At 47.2% G+C, this 20,023-nt stretch overlaps 1 protein-coding gene across 1 annotated transcript; it reads left to right on the top strand.

The window, feature by feature from the left end:
* The first annotated feature begins 1,643 nt into the window (after window positions 1-1,643).
* On the top strand, window positions 1,644-3,182 carry LOC142586105 (endothelin-converting enzyme 2-like). The gene has a single exon (XM_075697363.1). It carries the CDS (start codon window positions 1,644-1,646, stop codon window positions 3,180-3,182), a length of 1,539 nt encoding a protein of 512 aa, XP_075553478.1.
* Window positions 3,183-20,023: the final 16,841 nt, after the last annotated feature.

The raw sequence follows: 20,023 nt of genomic DNA, 5'->3' as shown, positions 1-20,023 counted from the left end.
TATCCATAGACTTGAGGATTGCATGCTGACGGTTGGTTGTTTTCACAGGGTACTTCAATATTTCGCGTTTGCTTAGTCAATCTTCGTAGGCTTATTCTATCTCTTCTAGTAAGGTTGAGGCGTGCGATTTGCGCATGATGCCGGGTTTCAATTAGTTTGCATAATCAGCAGAGTCGCCAGTCGCAGACTTGGCATGAAGGAAGTTTTTCGAATCTGTCAAGCATAAGCGGAGGTAGAGGTAGTTATAGTAGGTAGCATAAGCGGAGGTAGAGGTAGTAGGTAGCGGAGTAGAGGTAGGTAGTAGAGGTAGAGGTAGTTAGTAGAGGTAGAGGTAGGTAGTAGAGGTAGTTATGTGCGGCTTTCGCGCTCCTTTCCTTTCCACTAGTGCGCTGGAAGCTTCCAGGGTGCAAAGTACCACCCGAAATTTCTTCATTTGTAATGACGCTACTTCCGGTTCAGGCCTGTGCGTGGGTCTAGTTGCTTGAGATGGGAACTCGCGAGTGTCTCGTGTCACTTACAGAAACCAATCTGCGCACGCGCTTGCGTGATCGTCTCACCGACAAGACGGCTTGTCGTGGCACCTCGTGGCGGTCGCAGCATCTAGGCTGCGCAGCACGTCGCTGCCATCGCGGAGGCCATGCTCAGCAAACGTGGCTACGCCGTGCTGGCTAGTGTAGAGCAGAAGTGTAAAGGCGAAGTACCTTTTCTGGTATTTTTGAAATGGCACACGTGTGTACTTTTATTTATTTGACTGACAATGTCCCATTATATCAGTACTGATTTTCTTCGCTTTCGACATCACCAGAGCAGCAAATGACGGCTGGTAGGCTTGCCTCCTTGCGATTTTGTTGAATGAAGACATTTCCAAGCAGAAAGAGCAAGGTATTTTTGAGTGCCTGATACGACATTTACCATTCTCGCTTGTGTACAGTGAAATAAGATTTAGCTCACATTTTCACAGGAGCCTCGTCTAAGATTGACAGCGTTCTTGCGATGTATTGAAATGGAGTTTCAGGGCTCCTTTAGGTCACAGGTCTTTTCAGTGTGCTCGATGTACCGCGAAATGACCCCCTTAAAATCTTACGTTCTTCTTTTCGCAGCTACGAAGTCCGAGGAACACCGCATTCGCTGAGAAGAAATCATTCAGGCGACCAGCATTTGTCATCAGCTTGGGACTTGGGGTGCTCTTGATTGCCGCCGTCGCTGTCGCACTACTGCTTCTGACTTCGAGGCAACTTAATCCCCACCGCAGAGACTTGTGCATTACCGTAGACTGCCAATTACATTCAATTCTTCTGACTAAGGCACTGAATCACAACGTCGACGCCTGCGAAGACTTCCACGCTCACGTGTGTTCCAAGTGGTCACCATCAGGCGAGAGGAGGCAATTACGGGACTTCGATGGGTCCATCATGGAAGACATGGTGTTTTCATGGCTATTCCGGATGAAGGAGACCCTGCAAGAAGGCGCTCTCACATTCCCCGTCTGTCGGAAGGCCTTGTTTATGCTTGAGTCATGTATGGGCAGTCCTTCCATGTATGGTTCCGCGCTAACACTATTTCGCAATTTCTTAGAAAGTCGTGGCCTGTCCTGGCCAGAACCGGTAAACAGGCAGGTTGACCCATTGCACGTTCTGATCACGATGGCTTACAACTGGCACATCGAGTTCTGGCTCTCCTTGCGAATCACGACTCTATACAACGGAACGACAACATACAAAAGGCGCATCGAAATAACACCCGCTCCAAGTCTCCGCTTCTACCTCCAACACCACCGCAGCGTAAACAAGTCCGGAGGATACGTCACCTACTGGCGCCAGTTTTACCAGGTATTCACCAGTAGTCGCCCAGTCGACGGCGAGCGGCGAGCCACCGAAGCAGCCCGCTTAGAGGCCGATGTGCTCGAGGCCCTCAATGACGCCCTTCACGTGTCGCCAATAAAAGCTGCGAGGTTCCCTCTCAGCGAAATAGAAGTGTACACGCCGAGCGTAGCTTCGGCCCGCTGGCTGGAGTGCCTGCAGACCGCCACCAAGCTGGCGCCCGCACTGCGGAATCGGGACGAAGTGGTAGTCAGCAATGTAAAGTTCCTCCTTACAGTAGGCGAGCTTTTCAGCAACTACACGAACAAGCAGATTCTGTCATTCCTGTCCTGGCAATTCGTCGAGCATTTTGGCCCGGTTGCTGACAGCCGTCTACTTTTGGCGAGGTACGGAGACCAGAGGACAGCGGATAAACTAAGACCCGCATATTGCGGCTTCCACGTCGAAGCAGCCTACAAACTGATGCTGCTCTCAATGCAGTTCATGCTTCGAATTACGAAGGCTGATCAGCGGCAGATTAACCGAGGCTTCGACCGTATGCTGTTGAATGCTATTCGCTTGGTTAAAGAGACTAAGTGGCTAGACTCAAAGAGCAAAGACTCCATGGTGGCAAAGTTTGACGAGCTTCAGTTGGCGGTGTGGCCTCCAGCCAAGTTCCTTACCAACGAAAGCCTGGAAGCGATATACCAGACGTATCCCGAACACGAGACAACGTTCGGTAGCTACTGGATCAAGTCTATTCGGAGTCTGCACGCTACCAGGAAGGATTCCCTCTATAAGGATGTGCTGAGGTTGCCGATGAACTACGCGCAACCTTATTTTGTGTATGACTATTTGTTGAACAGCGTTCGCGTGGCCATTGCTGCCATTGACCGCCCACTGTATTACAGCAAAGGCACAAGCGCCATGTTCTATGGTGGACTTGGTTTCTCTCTTGCTTTAGAAATGGTTAAAGCAATCGACCGAGAGGGCCTCCATTGGCGTCCGGGTGTAGGAGTGGTGACCTCAATCATCAGCAAAGCCTCGAAGGCTGCATTTGAGGAGAGAGAGAACTGCCTTAAAAACAGCGATGGCAAGAACAGTTTGTTTCCAGAGATCCCGGCACTGCAACTTGCTTACTCCTCCTTTGTTGATACCACAAAAGAAAGAGAGAGAGACCGTCCCATTAGCAGCAACTTTACGGAAACTCAGGTATTTTTTATCACCCTATGCTACATGACCTGCGGCCAAAAAGGTGTTATTAATCCCTTCTCGGCCAACTGTAATAAGCTTGTCCGAAACTCTGTTGCCTTCGCCAACGCCTTCGGCTGCCCACCAGGATCCAAGATGAATCCTCTTCAGAAGTGCACATTTTTCGGGTAAATCAAGTTAGCCTTAGTAAAATGTTGCATTTAGGTCATTTAGAAAGGGAACCGTGAAACTTTGCCTTATACCGGTATTCTTGAGTGCGCAAGATTGACCTGGCTGCCTAATGGTGCATTTATATTGTATTGTGGGCTCCTTTTCTCCTATTTTCAAGCTGTTGCCCTATTTCGCACTAGCAGTTGTATAACCGTTACATTGAAGAGGGTATCGAACTCGACACTTACAGGATCAACGCTTTTCAAGCGCACGTTTTAAGAGTTTTGCAATACGCACCACAGCAGAGCTCTTTTACTAGATGTTTCTTTCTTACCTTATTTTCGATTATATCAGCCTTCACTTTCTTTGTGTCTGTTCATGTTCTTGACTGCGAAATTACTGCCAGTTCTTTCTCATTCAGAAGCAGCGCCCCTCCGCTTTGTTAGCACGTCTCCCTTCTCTTGTGTGATCGCAAATTATGAAACCAGGCAGGTTTTGCTTAGAAGTTTCACATACATGTTTTATTTGTCTAGTGTCATTCGCATTTGCTTAAAGTACTGAACTTTTGTGATTCCCCACTTAAAAATTTTTCCAATGTTTTTGAACAAAGCAGCGCAGCTGTTTTCAGGCCAATGTGAATGTAGAAAAAGGATGCGCTAATTTCATATATTATAGAGAGAAGAGGGCAAGAAGAATGTTGCTTTCGCAAAATCCAGTAGTGCTTAACAGCATTTACCGAAAATAGGCAATCATAAAGCCTAGTACATCGAAATGAACGTGGCGACCTAAATATTTCTACTTGCACACACAGACCCAAACGAGACTACTTTGATACTGAGCATTGTACATGAAACAACATTGCTATATAACAACAAACTCTTAATAGGAATTCGGAATTCAAGTGTAAAGCAGCGGTTTTTAACAAGCGTTCACTTAGATTTTTGCCTACGAAGACATAAATGTATTTTAGAAAGCAATGTGTGAAAGATAATGTAACCACCCTTGTCGAGGCACATTCCGCATCCTCAGATTCCGAAAAAAGCGACCAAGGTAGAAAGGTAGTTTATAGATAGTTCAGTCACGCTCTTTAATACGCCCGTTAATTCCTGAATGAAAATCCCGAAGTCATTTACGCCTGCGCACCATTTCTTGCGGGAAATAGTTATAAAAACCAGGTGTCCATGGGACGCGCTGTCCCTTCCTGTAATTAATCTTAATACTACTTTTTGTATGTTCGATTACTGTAACAGTATTCAGCATAACGTAAAAAATAGGTAGAATTTTTAGTCCTTGTATGAATGTTTGTATATTTGAGTGGAAGGTATTGTCATGCACATCATAATCAAGCTAGCACTGCCGGGATTTCTCGGGCGGCAACGCTAGTTGTCACGCCATTACAGCCCCATTTGGCTGGGAAGATGCATATTTTTGTTAGCCAGAGTGAAATCTTCCCAGATGTCTAAGACGAAGTTGGTTCTGACGAGAACTTTTGATGGAATGGGCACGTATTGGCTGATCAGGCTAGCCAATATGTCTGAGAGGGCTGCAAGGCAGGTAAATAAAGAAGCCCGGAACCATGGCATTAAACGACTTATAAAATAAATTATGCACATAACATGCTTCTGTCAGTGTACTACCGCTAGTGTTTCTTTTTTCTTGATGCCAAGGGCCGAACTCAATTTTTTTGTTCGTAAGTGCGCTCTACAGTGGCCGGAATATTTAACTAATGATTTGTCTACCACCAAGGCCCATTTAAGGCAAACTTATCTTACGCAGGGTCGGAGCTGCACGCCTATAGGTTCTCGACGCAGGTTACTTGCGCCAGAATGGCGGTAAATAGGGTTGCGTTCTCCTGAAGCAAGGTTTGGGTACGGGCTAGTTGGTATTCCATGGTATCAATCGTCACAGCGCATACATAGACGAGGGTCAAAAAGGACGACGAAGACAAGCGCCGATACGTCGTCCTTTTTTCCCCTCGTCTATGTATGCGCTGTAAGTGACGACTGCGTTTTCCGACGTTGTTTCCGAGATTGCGCGTGCTGGCCATGCCCCATGTGTGCGTTTGTTTGCGTTTGGACGCTGTGTAGACGCGGTGAAGCAGTGGGCACTGAGATCTGCACAGCGGTGAATCCAAGGCACGTGAAGAAGCGTACAATGCTTCCAGAAATGATGTGCGCAAGCCTTTATCAACGCTGCGCTTCACTGCCGAAAGCCGGATCGCTTCGTTTCCAATGATGCGGGGTAAGCCAACACGACCACAACGAATAGGCAGAACACGGCAGGCTGATGAAGCCATGCGTTGTGACCTCAACATTAACGACGAGGCGGTAAGTTGGTAAATCTTCGTTGGAGTTCAAAATGTAGAACCAAAATGCATATTTCCGAGAATGTCTGTACGGCCGGAAACTTTGCGTGGGCATAAACTCGCTTCTGTTATTGGAACAGTAATTGGGCAGGATTATTCTGAGGCTACGCAGAGCGATTAAGGACATCCGGTGAGAAATGACAAGCACGAATATTAGCAACTGTGCGTCCATAACTTTGCAAGTATATATGTAGCTGCTACTTAAAAAAAACAGGGAGGACACTTAAGCTTCGCCTTCAAGACTGGAACGCGATAGCGTTATCGCACCCTGTTCGCACCGCCCACTCATTCACTCGGCATGCTCTTGAGTCATACAGAGACAAAACGTGCGCCTCAGCAAGCGGAGCCAAACGTCGTGATCGGCCCGACAGCCGGGCCGCGACGCGCCATGAATGCGGACGCAATCACGGAGCTAACGCCTCGATGGGATTGCCCTCTATCTCGCTTGGGAGCACCACGCAGACGCATGACTCCTCGCGCCAGCATCACGGCACACATCGCAGGCGATGCTTTCCCACCAGACGCGCTACGGCGCAGCGATCACGTCAGAGACATCCCGCATCGGTCGCCGCACCTAGGAATCGCGCTGTGAGCGGAAAGAGGAGCCGCGTCGCCTATACACGATGGTTCGAGTGACGCACGCTGGAAGTTGGAAGGGGAGAGAGCGAGAAAAGTTATTAAACGCAAGTGTATTGGGGCATCCTCGCACCGGTCCTCGCACGGCCCCAATGCGCTCAAACGAGACGAAGGGAAGAAGCGAGCGAGTGGCGCCCCACATGTCAGGGCAGCGCCGTACATTGCGGGGAGGGGGTCTTCTGTGTTCGCCGCAAGATGGCTCTGTGTGTGCACTAAGCGCAGAAGAAATGTAACGGAAACGTACTTCGCTACTCGTTTAACTGCGACTTCTGCGATTACAATACTATCACTCCCCTTCCCTCTTCCCCGTGCAGAGTAGCAGACTGGAGCGCACTAGCTCAGGTAGACCTCTCTTTCCTATCAATAAATTCTATTCATTCATGACACGCTCATAATTACCGATATACACCACAGTATTCCCAGCCGGCTCATCTTGCAAGCTGTTTTATGAATTGCCGTCCGGAATTTTCGCTCATGTCAACGCCACCGACACCGGCTTTTTCTGCGACACGAGCTTCTTAACGCTGTCGCGTTAAAACAACTTGCAAGATTAGCTGGATGGGAATCGAACTAGGATCTCCGGAGTGTAAGACGGAGACGCTACCACTCAGCCATGAGTTCGATGGTTCAAAGGGGGACAAAAGCGCCTTTAGTGAATGCGGTGTTGCCTTGGAAACGTGCCGTAGAAAGTTATAGTGCGGTGGAATATCGGTAATTATGAGCATGTAAATGACAGAAGTCGCAGTTAAACGAGTAGCGAAATAGGTTTCCGCTACATTTCTTCTGCGCTTGGCGCACACGCAGACCCATCTTGCGGCAAACACAGAAGACCCCCTCCTCGACAGGTGGCGCGCCACTAGCCCGCTTCTCCCCTTTGTCGCGTTTAAGCGCATTGGGGCGGTGCGGGGACCGGTGCGAGAATGCCCCAATACCCTTGCGTTTAATAAGTTTTCTCGCTCTCTCCCCTTCCACCTTCCAGCGTGCGTCACTCGAATCCTCGTGTTCAGGCGACGCGGCTCCTCTTTCGGCTCACAGCGCGATTCCTAGGTGCAGCGTCCGATGCGGGACGCCTCTGACGTGATGCCTGCGCCGTAGCGCGTCTGGTGTGTAGCTGTGTAATACATTGCGTAATGCAGTGAAGCACACCAAATGTATTGCAGTGAAGTGCAAATTTACGCGCCTATTAAGTGTACGCAACGTGTCATTATTTTGGACACCGTGCTGCGTAATGTGGTAAAGCATACGAAGTGTATTGCAGCGAAGTGAGAATTTACACAAGTACTCAGTGTAGGCAATGTGTCATTATCAGTACATTTTGGTCGTGCCTCCCAGACACTAAAAGCGAAGCCTCGGCTTGTCCATGGTTCAAACTATGATCTCACAGTTACGATCTGAAAGGCTGTCCTGAGCCTTCCGTCAGCCCTCATGTTTATTTTCGCAAGCTCGAATGCCTCCAAGGTGCTATAAGTGTCCTTGGCTGTGTCACGTTATCCAGAAATGGCCTTCACCGGGAGCTCAGGTGCTACATGTAAATACGTCATGGTGAAATAACAATAAAATAATCTTACTGCAATACACTTACGTATTGCGGTGAAGTTTACTAAAGCACAATAACCATCGTAGAACACAGCATATAAGATCCTCGCCAAAGAATAAAAAAATAAAAGAATTCCTTCCAGGCCGCAAATGATATAAATAGACCACGCTCGGGCATTCTGGACGTGTTTCGAGGCGAGAGCGCTGGCTAAGCGCGGTGGTAAGCGCAAGTTCATAATTACTTTGTTTAGCGCAAAACAACGGACGCAAGAAAGACGACAGGACAAGGCGCTAAGGAATGTTTACTTAAGTTCCTTAGCGTAAGGAATTTTTACTTTATGCGTCTGCGCACTCAAAGATTGTGAAGCGCGCCATTGCTTTGATGTGTCTAGAATCTTCGTTAATGAAATCCGGTCATGAATCTGCGAACCAGAGTTTCATTGCACAGTTAAATAGGTTGCAGGCTGCGGGTTACCGAAATGTGGTGGTGACATTAGTCTCTGAGGTATTGCTTCAGAAACTGAAAGGGAAGCGGCGCAAAAGCAACTGTATTACACAAAAGAAGAGGCCTGAAATTGTGCCGTATTGCCATAGAGTGGCTCTGAATATAAAGAATGTCGCCACGAGATAGCGAATTCCGCTGTTGTTTTCTGTTCCTCAGAAACTCAATATTGTGCAACCGTATTTCTAAAGCAAGCAAAAACCAGATTGTGAAAAGAATCAAGCGAAGTTTGTAGATTGCAGCGTCGGTGTGCTATATAAGATTCCGTTGTCATGTGACAAAGTGTATGCCGGGCAGTCAGGCCGCTGTGTTAGCGAGCGCCTTAGAGAACATGAGCGATCCATACCAACAGGTACAAGTTCCCATTTGGCTCAACACTGTAAAATATGCAAGTGTAAAGCCATGTTTAGTGATACTACGATTCTGAAAAAGGGCCGTGATACCACTGCCCGAGAGTATCGGAAGCTTTCTTCATACAGTAATTGGGGTCACAGTGCACTAGTGTGCCTTCTTTAACATTTTACAGTGCTGAATACGGATTTTGGATTCTGTCGCATGAGTGTGCTCTTGTGATCGGATGTTGGGGGTTCCTGCACATGGTGCTCACTGCGCATGTTCCTCCAGATTCTGCTGTCTATAAAGGAGTGACGGAATAAAAGGATGTCAGTTTAGAGTAGCGCCTTGTCCTGGTCGTCTTTCTTTTGTCCGTTGTTTTTCGCTAAACAAAGCAGTAATGGATTTGCACCAAGTAGCCCTCTAACGCATTGACGGTTCAAAAATTCTGTGGTCATGGATCAGGCTCCCCACTCTTCGTGTTTCAAGGCAACAAATTTAATGCGAAGAACGATGCACGCGGTAGCAGCAAACCACCCCGTGCCTTTATGCCTGTGACGACAGGCGCCACTAAAGTGTACCACGTACCAAATAATCTCGAATAATCCAAATCATGAGGGTAGAATCCTATCTAAAACGCACCGTGCACAAAGCCCCGCAAAGCCGTAAGAACGTCGTCGGAGGAAGTTGGCTTGCCGGGCTAACGGAAGCAGTTGACGCTCCCCATTACTTTTTTTCGCAATGCTGGCCATTTTGTCAATTTATGAAAATGAATTTAAATGCTCTCAATATCAACCTCCCTTGCTGGTGACTGAAAGCGGGCACAATCTATTAAGCTACATAGCTGCGAAAGCAAAAGACCGCCGTCCAAGCACTGCATACAGAGGGTTAACCAGCGAAGCTGAAACCTTTGGGCCCTGTGTTTATCAGCGGGTTAATCAAGATGGTCAATTAAACGACGGTTTGGTAGGCTGCTGCATCCTCAGTACGCAGTTGCTGCTTGCGCTAGAATGCACGGACCTGTTCTTGTGCCTGTGCTGCAGCATCGGCACGGCATAGACGAGCTCGTTCCCGTTTCTGCTCGCAGCGTCGCTGATCGAAAGCTGCTTGCTCCTCAGGAGTACGTATGACGCGTGGCCTAGCCATTTCGGAACCGCCGAGAAATAGCTGTGCGCGCGCTCGGCTGCGACAGAGAACAACGACGTGACTACTGGTGCAGCCAATCGGGCGCCTGTCTTTCTCTTTTCTTCGCGCATGCGCATGAGGTTCTTGGCAGACTGTTTTCAACATACAGGCCACAGATGGACGGACGAATCGGTTAGCCATATACAGCTTCGCTGTAGAGAAATTATCTTATGAAATGGGAGCATAAAGAGCAGCACACTCTTGACAGAGCACCACCCATCTTGTAAATATACTAAACACGTCTTTATTGGCATTAGGTAAAGACAAATTTTTACAAGCCATGTTTTTTGAACCAAGCCAAATGTTCTGCAAGAGTACCTCTTCCGTGCGTGTCTCTGTGTGCTTCTTTGTATATTCTGGGCGAAAATATTAAGTATAAGTTACCCGCCGTGGTTGCTCAGTGGCTATGGTGTTGGGCTGCTGAGCACCAGATCACGGGATCGAATCCCGGCCACGGCGGCCGCATTTCGCTGAGGGCGAAATGCGAAAACACCCGTGTACTTAGATTTAGGTGCACGCCAAAAAACCCCAGGTGGTCGAAATTTCTAGAGTGCTCCACTACGGCGTGCCTCATAATCAGGAAGTGGTTTTGGCACGTAAAAACCCCATAAACATAAGTATAAATTGCCAACTAGCGCGAACGGACGCTTTGCAAAACTACGCTGAAAGTTTTACGTGAGACGACAGATCAAGATACTTAGTCTGCACCCCGTCTGATAAAGTAAGTTTAACATGAGACCTCACAGAAGACAGATGACGAAACAAAGCAAGTTGAGACACCAAGCAACTGGTATTAGCATGAACGTGTTAGATATCTCCGAGACCATTTATCTAGTCTGGTAACAAACTGTGTGTGGGCACAGCAGGAATTTTCAACTTGTCTGCCAAATTCTGAAGGCACGACGTAGCAAACTGCATTGTATCCATTGTATTTGCACAGACAGATGCGAGAAATGAAGATGCTTGCATTGGAAGGTATCATTACTGACAAAGGAAGTTGCAGAGCGTTGTCGTTAGCAGCAACACCAGACAAGAATCATACTTGCCAACAGTTATTGTGCCATCAAGCGGGCTCCATGATTTACAATTAAAAAAAATTGAGATAAAGAGCAGAGGTGACTCGAGCAGGTCTTTTGCACTCTAAATCATAAATCTGTTACAATTGGCCCAAAGTTTATTCTTACAAAGACCGCTGTAGCGCACATGATTTTTAGCAATGTAATTTAGCAGGGAGGGAAGCGTGCACTGAAAGAATGAATCAACCCCGAAACTCCTACATAATAGTTCAGTAACTGCTAATACAGCTCCAGGTTCTCAAACGATTCCTTATGTATACTGTGGCCCGTAAAATGATAGCTGCCTTATGATGGCAACATCTATTCTTTGGGTACCAAAGAAAACGAATCAATTTGTTGACGTGAGATAACGCATCGGCTAGTTTGTTGCCAATAAAGGACACGCCCACAGTCGATATCAGAGATCCTTTAAACATAGCAGTACAAAGGAGCCGTTTGCCAGACCTCATTCGCAGATGTCATTGTTTGACAGGTAGTAGATGTCTGGTCCTAGGCTATTGTGGAAGCCTTTTGTATGAATTATTACCATGTTTTCTTGTGAAGCTGTTGCTTCGGAAATCTTGGCAAGGGCCTGTTCTGGCAACAGGAGGTGGTCTAAGACAGTTCGTGACTGTAGTCCTGGGGGTAGCAGGTTCGCAGCATTATTTACAGCTGGTCAAGCTCGTTGCGACACTGTACCTGCTGTGCTCCGGTATTTAAGGAGTCGCCGATCAGAATCGCCATAAAATAGAAAATGACTTGTGTATTGTTTGCAAGAAAACAATGACATTCAAGTAATTTCCAAACAGACAAGCATAGAGTATCCCACAGCTTACTTGCAATGGCTATTTGCAGATCCAAATTTATAACAGTTATATCCAAGCAATGGCGTAGCCAGAAATTGCGTTCGAGGGGGCTCACGTTGAAGCTGGGCCTCCTCGTTATGAAATTTGTCGAGGGATCAAGTACATGAATAATAACTGCAATGCCATCGCCAAATATGCTGCAAATAAATTTGAACGCTACGCACTGTGAAGACAAGGAAAATATGTATTTCTTAAATGAAAGAATATACTAGTATGTTCTAAAAATTGTACCTGAAATACATTATATCAATGCTTCCATCTTTTTTATCTATATAATGGGTAAAGAAAATATCACACGAACTTTAGAACTATATCAGTTCGAAACCAGCAAAGCAGCGCATGCTGCTCACATGAATAATGTAGAGGCCGTGAAATGAGCAAGTTGCGGACAAATATTTTAATGAAACTTTGTCGTTGAAGAACCTCGTTTACATACTTGTTCAAATGCAGCGGCCAGGCAAAAATCTCATTCACGCTGTTCTTTGTTCCTATTGATTACACAGGAGCTGCTAATCCCGGTCGCGTGTTGTGTGTAATTGCACTGGAAATTATAGTCACAAACGAAAGTACATTTAAAAAGTTAGTTAGTTAGTTAGTTTGGGGTATAATGGCACAAAGGCAACTAAGGCCATGCTGTCCCAGAGTACATTTAAAAGCAGGAGTTCTGCAATATATACGAGGGCGAGTCATATGAAAGTGAACCAATGCGAATATATGACAAACGACGTACTTTATTCAAAAGTAATCTCCATGACCATATAGACATTTGTACCACTGGCCGATGAGTCGCTTGATGCCGGTCTCGCAGAAATCATTGGGTTCCGGCTTCGGAAAGCCTCTAACTGACTCTTTAACGTCATTGTCCGACAGGAATCTGGTTTCCTTGAGCTGTTTATTCAATCGCCCTAAAATATGGAAGTCGCAAGGAGACAGGTCTGGGCTGTATGGCGGATATTGCAGCATTTCCCACTTGAACTTTGCCAGTCTTGTGTTAACCACATCAGTGACGCGGCGACGGGTATTGTCATGGAGGAAGGTCACCCCATTCGTAAAATTTTCACGTCGTTTGTTCTTGATTGCGACACGCAGCCGATCTGGCGTTTCAAAATATCAGAAACGATTGATAGTCTCTCCAGGTTTAGCAGATTCGACCAGTAATGACCGCGGACGATGGAAAAAATATTAACAACACATTCCCGGCGAAAATGACCGTCTTTGCATTCTTTGGAGGGGTGAATTCGAATCTTTTCACTTTAAGCTTTGCCGTTGTGCTTCAGGCTCGTAGCAGTGGTACCATGATTCTTACCCTGTCACATTTGCAGACAAGGAGTGGTCACTCTCATTGTGTTACCAGATCAGATGAGCCAAGGCAGCGCCGAACCTCTCCGTCTTCTAGCGGTGGTTGAAAATCTTGAGTACCCATTGCGCACAGAAGAGCCGATAACCGAGATGTTGCTGTTTTCTTCCAGAATGAGGCCGGCATGTCTTGCTGTAAATTTTTAGAAATTTTATAGCTTTATCTTAATTCGATCTTCATCACTTGGGACAACCAATGTTTTTTGTAGAAGAGCGGTGTTTGTATTGGGGCTCTTGCATTGCTCCCATTCTTAGTGACTTGTTTTTATCCTGTTTAGACCATGACATTTCATTACAAGCCCAAGGCAGTGCAGTTTTTAAAATATTTAGATACTTTGATGACTTTTTAATTTCCATTGACTGCTCTTCTGGTGCTTTTATTCTGGAAACTAAGAAAGCGTTAGACGCGTTTCATAAGTGCCTAGTTCCCCTTCAAACTATTCATGAGATGCCGGTAGATAGGTCTCTTCGTTTTCTTGATCTTCGCCTGAGCTTTCAAGACAGCCACCAGTGTTGGTCGTATGAGCCGCGAGCCAACAAGCCACTTCTACCGTATACGTCCGCGCATTCTAAGCTTGTTAAGGGGGCCATTATCAGTTCGTGCTTCAAGAATGCCCTTTGCTTGTGTTCTGTGAGCATCGCGAATGCACGGCCAGACTTTTCTTTCAAGAGGGAAGCGAGCCTTCCTTATTTTTATTGCTTTCTCTTTCACTGACCCCCCGCGGACACCGAGCTGTGCGCGAAAGAAAGGGCCCGCTCCCTCCGTTCGGTTCCTGGAAGTGACCAAGTGACGACGCTTCGGGGTGTCGGGTGTTGTTTCCCGGGCCTTGGGGCGACGACGGGGATGGAAACCGCGGTTGCAAAAGCACGGGACGGGCAGACTCGCCCCACCGGCCCTAGAGACCGGCCCACTTTTTTACGGGCTAAAACGGAACGTTTTGTGTATTTTTGACTTGATTTTTTGACCTTATTAGTGTAAATAAAGTTTGTTTTAAATGTTCAATTGCGTTCGACCCGTTATCAAGCTGGACAGCGGACGCTTTGATCCCGTCCAGTGCGATCCGCGAGGCCAGCATAGCTAGTCTTGCTGTCATGTAGTGGACGTAAGCTTTGAAAAGCAAACTCGACGTTTGTCCTTGGCTGGATCTTCTAGGGTGGTGCTAGTGTCTGTCGCGGAACGCATTTTAAGAGAAGCGCGTTCCAGCATGCAGAACTCAGTTGCCGATGCCCCTCTCGGCATAAGCCCTAAAGTAAGTGTTATACCTTACATGCACGGGATATCCCATAACTTGAAAAACATGGCCCAAAGGGGAAATGTAAGAGTTGTTTTTCTGCTCCGAACAAGCTGGGCAGACTTTGCAGGTTGACGGATCCAATGCCATCCCTTCCGATAAGTGCAGAAAGTATCACCATAAAAAGTTCGTCGAGTGTGTCCACCGGGTGGTTTACAACCTCCCGCTTTCATGTGGGAAGCAATATATTGGACAAGCTGTGCGTTGCCTCAATGATCCGCTCCGCGAACGCAGCAACAATGTGAAAAATGGCACCGGTGGTTTCTTGGCGATTCATTGTCGCGATCATGGCTGCAAACCTCTTGAGGACCAATGCATGGTTGTTTTTGCATGCATGATTGGTTTTGCAATGCATGATTGTTTGCTGGCAGCGGTGGCGTAGAGGTAGAACACCCGCCCCACGTGCGAGAGGTCCGTGGTTCGAATCCCGGTGCCGGCAATTTTACACCGGATTAAAAAGAAGAAAGAAAAAAAATCCGCGTGTTCATAAAATTGCACAAACAGGCCTGGAGTGTGGCCTGATCCCGGTCACCAGAACCGGTAACGCACTCCCGCACCAGAGCAGGATTGGCCACCCTTGTGCAGTACTTGGCCACAACCTCCTATATGAACACAACAATCAAACCCCAGCCCCCAGTCCCCAGCAGCTGCGAAGCAACTGGCCACGGCGGCGGTCAGACCTGCGAGGCAGCAGAGGGTGCCAAGAATCACTGGCTCCGGACAGGCCGCCATTGGAATATGAACCTGGCAACGTTTAACGCTAGAACGTTATCTAGTGAGGCGAGTCTAGAAGTGCTATTGGAGGAATCAGAGGGCAGTAGATGGGATATAATAGGGATCAGTGAAGTTAGGAGGCCAAAAGAAGCATATCAGTGCTAAAAAGCGGGCACGTCCTGTGCTACCGGGGCTTAGCGGAGAGAAGAGAACTAGGAGTCGGATTCCTGATTAATAAGAATATAGCTGGTGACATACAGGAACTCTATAGCATTAACGAGAGGGTGGCAGGTCGTGTTATGAAACTTAATAAGAGGTACAAAATGGATATTGTTCAGGTCTACGCCCCTACATCCAGTCATGATGACCAGGAAGTCGAAAGCTTCTAGGAAGACGTGGAATCGGCGATGGGTAGAGTGAAAACTAAATACACTATACTAATGGGCGACTTTAATGCCAAGGTAGGCAAGAAGCAGGCTGGAGACAAGGCAGTGGGGGAATATGGCATAGGCACTAGGAATAGCATGGGAGAGGTATTAGTAGAGCTTGCGGAACAGAATAATATGAGGATAATGAATACCTTCTTCCGCAAGCGGGATAGCCGAAAGTGGACGTGGAGGAGCCCGAACGGCGAGACTAGAAATGAAATAGACCTCATAGTCTGCACTAACCCTGACATATTACAAGATGTGGACGTGCTCGGCAAGGTGCGCTGCAGTGACCACAGGATGGTAAGAACTCGAGTTAGCCTAGACCTGAGGAGGGAATGAAAGAAACTGGTACATAAGAAGCCGATCAAAGAGTTAGCGGTAAGAGGGAAAATAGAGGAATTCCAGATCAAACTGCAGAACAGGTATTTGGCTTTAACTCAGGAAGAGGACCTTAGTGTTGAAGCAATGAACGACAATCTTGTGGGCATTATTAAGGAGCGTGCAATCGAAGTCGGTGGTAATTTCGTTAGGCAGGATACCAGTAAACTATCGCAGGAGACTAAAGATCTGATCAGGAAACGCCAATGTATGAAATCCTCTAACCCTACAGCTAGAATAGAACTGGCAGAACTTTCGAAGTTAATCAACAAGCGTAAGACAGCTGACATAAGGACGTATAATATGGATAGAATTGAACATGCTCTCAGGAACGGAGAAGCCTAAAAACAGTGAAGAAGAAACTAGGAATTGGCAAGAATCAGATGTATGCGTTAAGAGACAAAGCCGGCAATATCATTACTAATATGGATGAGATAGTTCAAGCGGCTGAGGAGTTCTATAGAGATTTACACAGTACCAATGGCACCCACGACGATAATGGAAGAGAAAATAGTCTAGAGGAATTCGAAATCCCAAAGGTAACGCCGGAAGAAGTATGGAAAGCCTTGGGAGATATGCAAAGGGGGAACGCAGCTGGGGAGGATCAGGTAACAGCAGATTTGTTGAAGGATGGGGGGCAGATTGTTCTAGAGAAACTGGCCACCCTGTATACGCCATGCCTCATGACCTCGAGCGTGCCGGAATCTTGGAAGAACGCTAACATAATCCTAATCCATAAGAAAGGGGACGCCAAAGACTCGAAAAATTATAGACCGATCAGCTTACTGTCTGTTGCCTACAAACTATTTACTAAGGTAATCGCAAATAGAATCAGGAATACCTTAGACTTCTGTCAACAAAGGACCAGGCAGGATTCCGTAAAGGCTACTCAACAATAGATCATATTCACACTATCAATCAGGTGATAGAGAAATGTGCGGAATATAACCAACCCTTATATATAGCTTTCATTGATTACGAGAAAGCGTTTGATTCTGTCGAAACCTCAGCAGTCATGGAGGCATTGCGGAATCAGGGTATAGACGAGCCGTATGTAAAAATACTGAAAGATATATATAGCGGTACCACGGCCACCGTAGTCCTCCATAAAGAAAGCAACAAAATCCCAATAAAGAAAGGCGTCAGGCAGGGAGATACGATCTCTCCAATGCTATTCACAGCGTGTTTACAGGAGGTATTCAGAGACCTGGATTGGGAAGAATTGGGGATAAAAGTTAATGGAGAATACCTTAGTAACTTGCGATTCGCTGATGATATTCTTTTGCTTTGTAACTCAGGGGACTAGTTGCAATGCATGCTCACTGACCTGGAGAAGCAAAGCAGAAGAGTGGGTCTAAAAAATAATCTGCAAGAAAACTAAAGTAATGTTTAACAGCCTCGGAAGAGAACAGCAATTTACAACAGGCAGCGAGGCACTGAAAGTCGTAAGGGAATACATCTACTTAGGGCAGGTAGTGACGGCGGATCCGGATCATGAGACGGAAATAATCAGAAGAATAAGAATGGGCTGGGGTGCGTTTGGCAGGCATTCTCAGATCATGAAGAGCAGGTTGCCATTATCTATCAAGAGAAAAGTGTATAATAGCTGTGTCTTACCAGTGCTCACCTACGGGGGAGAAACCTGGAGTCTTACGAAAAGGGTTCAACTCAAATTGAGGACGACGCAACGAGCTACGGAAAGAAGAATGATAGGTGAAACGTTAAGGGCTAAGAAAAGAGCAGATTGGGTGAGAGAACAAACGCGAGTTAATGACATCTTAGTTGAAATCAAGAAAAAGAAATGGGCATGGGCAGAACATGTAATGAGGAGGGAAGGTAACCGATGGTCATTAAGGGTTACGGACTGGATTCCAAGGGAAGGGAAGCGTAGCAGGGGGCGGCAGAAAGTTAGGTGGGCGGATGAGATTATGAAGTTTGCAGGGACGGCATGGCCACAATTAGTACATGACCGGGGTTGTTGGAGAAGTATAGGAGAGGCCTATGCCCTGCAGTGGGCGTAAACAGGCTGATGATGATGATGATGATTGTTTCGCGTGGCAGCACGTAGCTCACCTGTGAAATATCTGAAGCGCAGATGATCGCGAAATCGTGTGATAAGTGTGTTAGCTTCCCTTCTATGGCTCTCACAGAAAAAGAACTAAGTTTCTTGGAGGCGGCATCACATGACTCGTAACTATGTTACATGAATGCTCAGTTCATATAAGCGCATGCGCGGTCTACACTGCTTCACATGTATAAAATCGATTCAGTGGTACAATAAACTTAGTTGAAAGTTTACGCTTGGTGTGTCCTCCTCTCTTACGTCCGTGTCGTATTTTGTTGCGCAATATCATTTCAGTACTGTACCGTATCTTGAATTTAAGCTTATCCTGTTTCCCCGCAACCCCTGTTGTGGGGTTTCCTTGCCTTCTCACGTCACCTCCCCCTCTCTTGTACGGGAATTGCCTTTTTCCCTCCCTCTCCTTTTTCTCCTCTCTACAGTTCTATCTGCGCCCTCTCTGGCCTCGCACGTTAGTAAAAAGGGAAGCGCCGCAGATTCTACAATGTTTCTGATGGGAGCCACGCATAATTACAGCTGTCAAGCGGATAATGCGGCGACGTTCAGGGAGCTCTTCTCTCGTCGCCTTTTCTCTCTTACTCGCGCTGTCATCTATATGCACACTCTGAACCGCTCTCCGCCGCGGTGTGAGCAGCAGCAACAGCGGCGGCTGTGGCGGCGGAGGCGGCAGCAGCGGGAAAAAGAAAGCTTCGCTTTAAAACCTCACGCCACCATGGTGTTCAATTTTCGAGCATCCATTATGTCATAGCACCATGTTGAACGCACTGTATGAGAACGTTAAAGAAGATTTATCCTCACACCAGTGTGTCACTTTTGGTTTTGTGTATTAGAGATCCCTGTGTGCTACGCGCATGCCTCGCAGTTAATGAACCGAACCATGATTGCGAGAGATGGGTTGGCTCACTTTCATTTGATTCGCCCTCGTAGGATAGAAATGCGAAGACACAATGAAATATACAAATGCGCAGATACAGCTTGATAAAGGGTGTACGGTCGTTGTGAATGTTCGCCTTGGTTAAACTCATGTGTACATTCTTTTTGTTTGGTAGAAGTGCGTGCTTTTTCGACTTATATGGGGCCCCCTCTGTGTTTGTGTATCTGTTTTTTGGCAATGTTGTGCTGTTGTCTCGCTACCGAGCCACTTCACGAGAACGCCTGCATTGGGAAGGCGCTGGCCGGACGCTGTTCCGCGAAAAAGGGAGCAGCAGGGGTTCTCGCGCACTGGTTCAGGCGAGAGGAAGGGAGTCTTTGGGGAGTATTTGGGTCAGGCCGAGGTGGCGTGGGCGGCACGGGTGGTTCGAACGGCGGCTGCCGCCGGTGTGATTTACGCAGCCCAGACACATGGACCCGCGGCTGGAGGTGAGAATGTGAGCGGCTGAGCGGGCAGTGTGGTCTGAGACTTGAAAGGCAACGGACCGATCTCGTCAAGTGCCCGATCGGGGCGACGGACTGCCCCGAGGGGTTTGCTCAGCCACATGCGTTAATGTGAACTCGCTTTCCTTGTTTACCATTAAAACCAGTGTAACCGCTAATGTCTGCCTGTAAATAAATTCAGTACAAATTATTGACATCCAGCATCTTTAGTCCCAGAATACCAAATCAGAGAACAGTGCAGCGGCTTAGGAAGAGCCGAGAACGAATGAAAACACTAAGAAAGGAGAACCCGGCGGAGGAAGACAGAAGAAAAACTTACTAAGGGCAGAAAAGTGCCACTGGAAACAAGGTCCACTGCGCTTATACAGAAAACCTCGCGACAAGATATCTAAATATGCGTAAATGTCTCCAATAAATCTAAGTATCCCAGAAAATGTCACTGTGTGTAATACGTCAAATAAATCAAATAAACATGTTGCGCAATCACAAATCTTAGAAACCTAAGGCTGGCCCCCTTCCCTCCCTCTACGTCCCTGACTTATCGCACGCCCGGAGGGCGGTGCGCATCCTCCCCGCATTTCTCCCTTGCGCACACAAAACTGAGCCACCATTGTCGGCTCACCCATGCCCTCCTCACCCTCCCCCCCCCCCCCGCCACTACGCTTTCACTCGCACATACAGCATGCGGCGCGCGGTAATGATGTTATCGCCCTTGGACTTCATACGGAACATGAGGGTGACGGCGACGGCAGGAATGCG

The sequence above is a fragment of the Dermacentor variabilis genome, chromosome 6 (genome assembly GCF_050947875.1).
Source record: "Dermacentor variabilis isolate Ectoservices chromosome 6, ASM5094787v1, whole genome shotgun sequence".
Lineage (NCBI taxonomy): Eukaryota > Metazoa > Arthropoda > Arachnida > Ixodida > Ixodidae > Dermacentor > Dermacentor variabilis.
Note: the sequence above shows the minus strand (reverse complement) of the source record. Positions and strands in the feature narration are given on the sequence as shown.

Bases quoted from the DNA above. Each gene is read 5' to 3' on its own strand.
- LOC142586105 (XM_075697363.1), top strand. From the start codon at position 1,644: ATGGCTTACAACTGGCACATCGAGTTCTGGCTCTCCTTGCGAATCACG.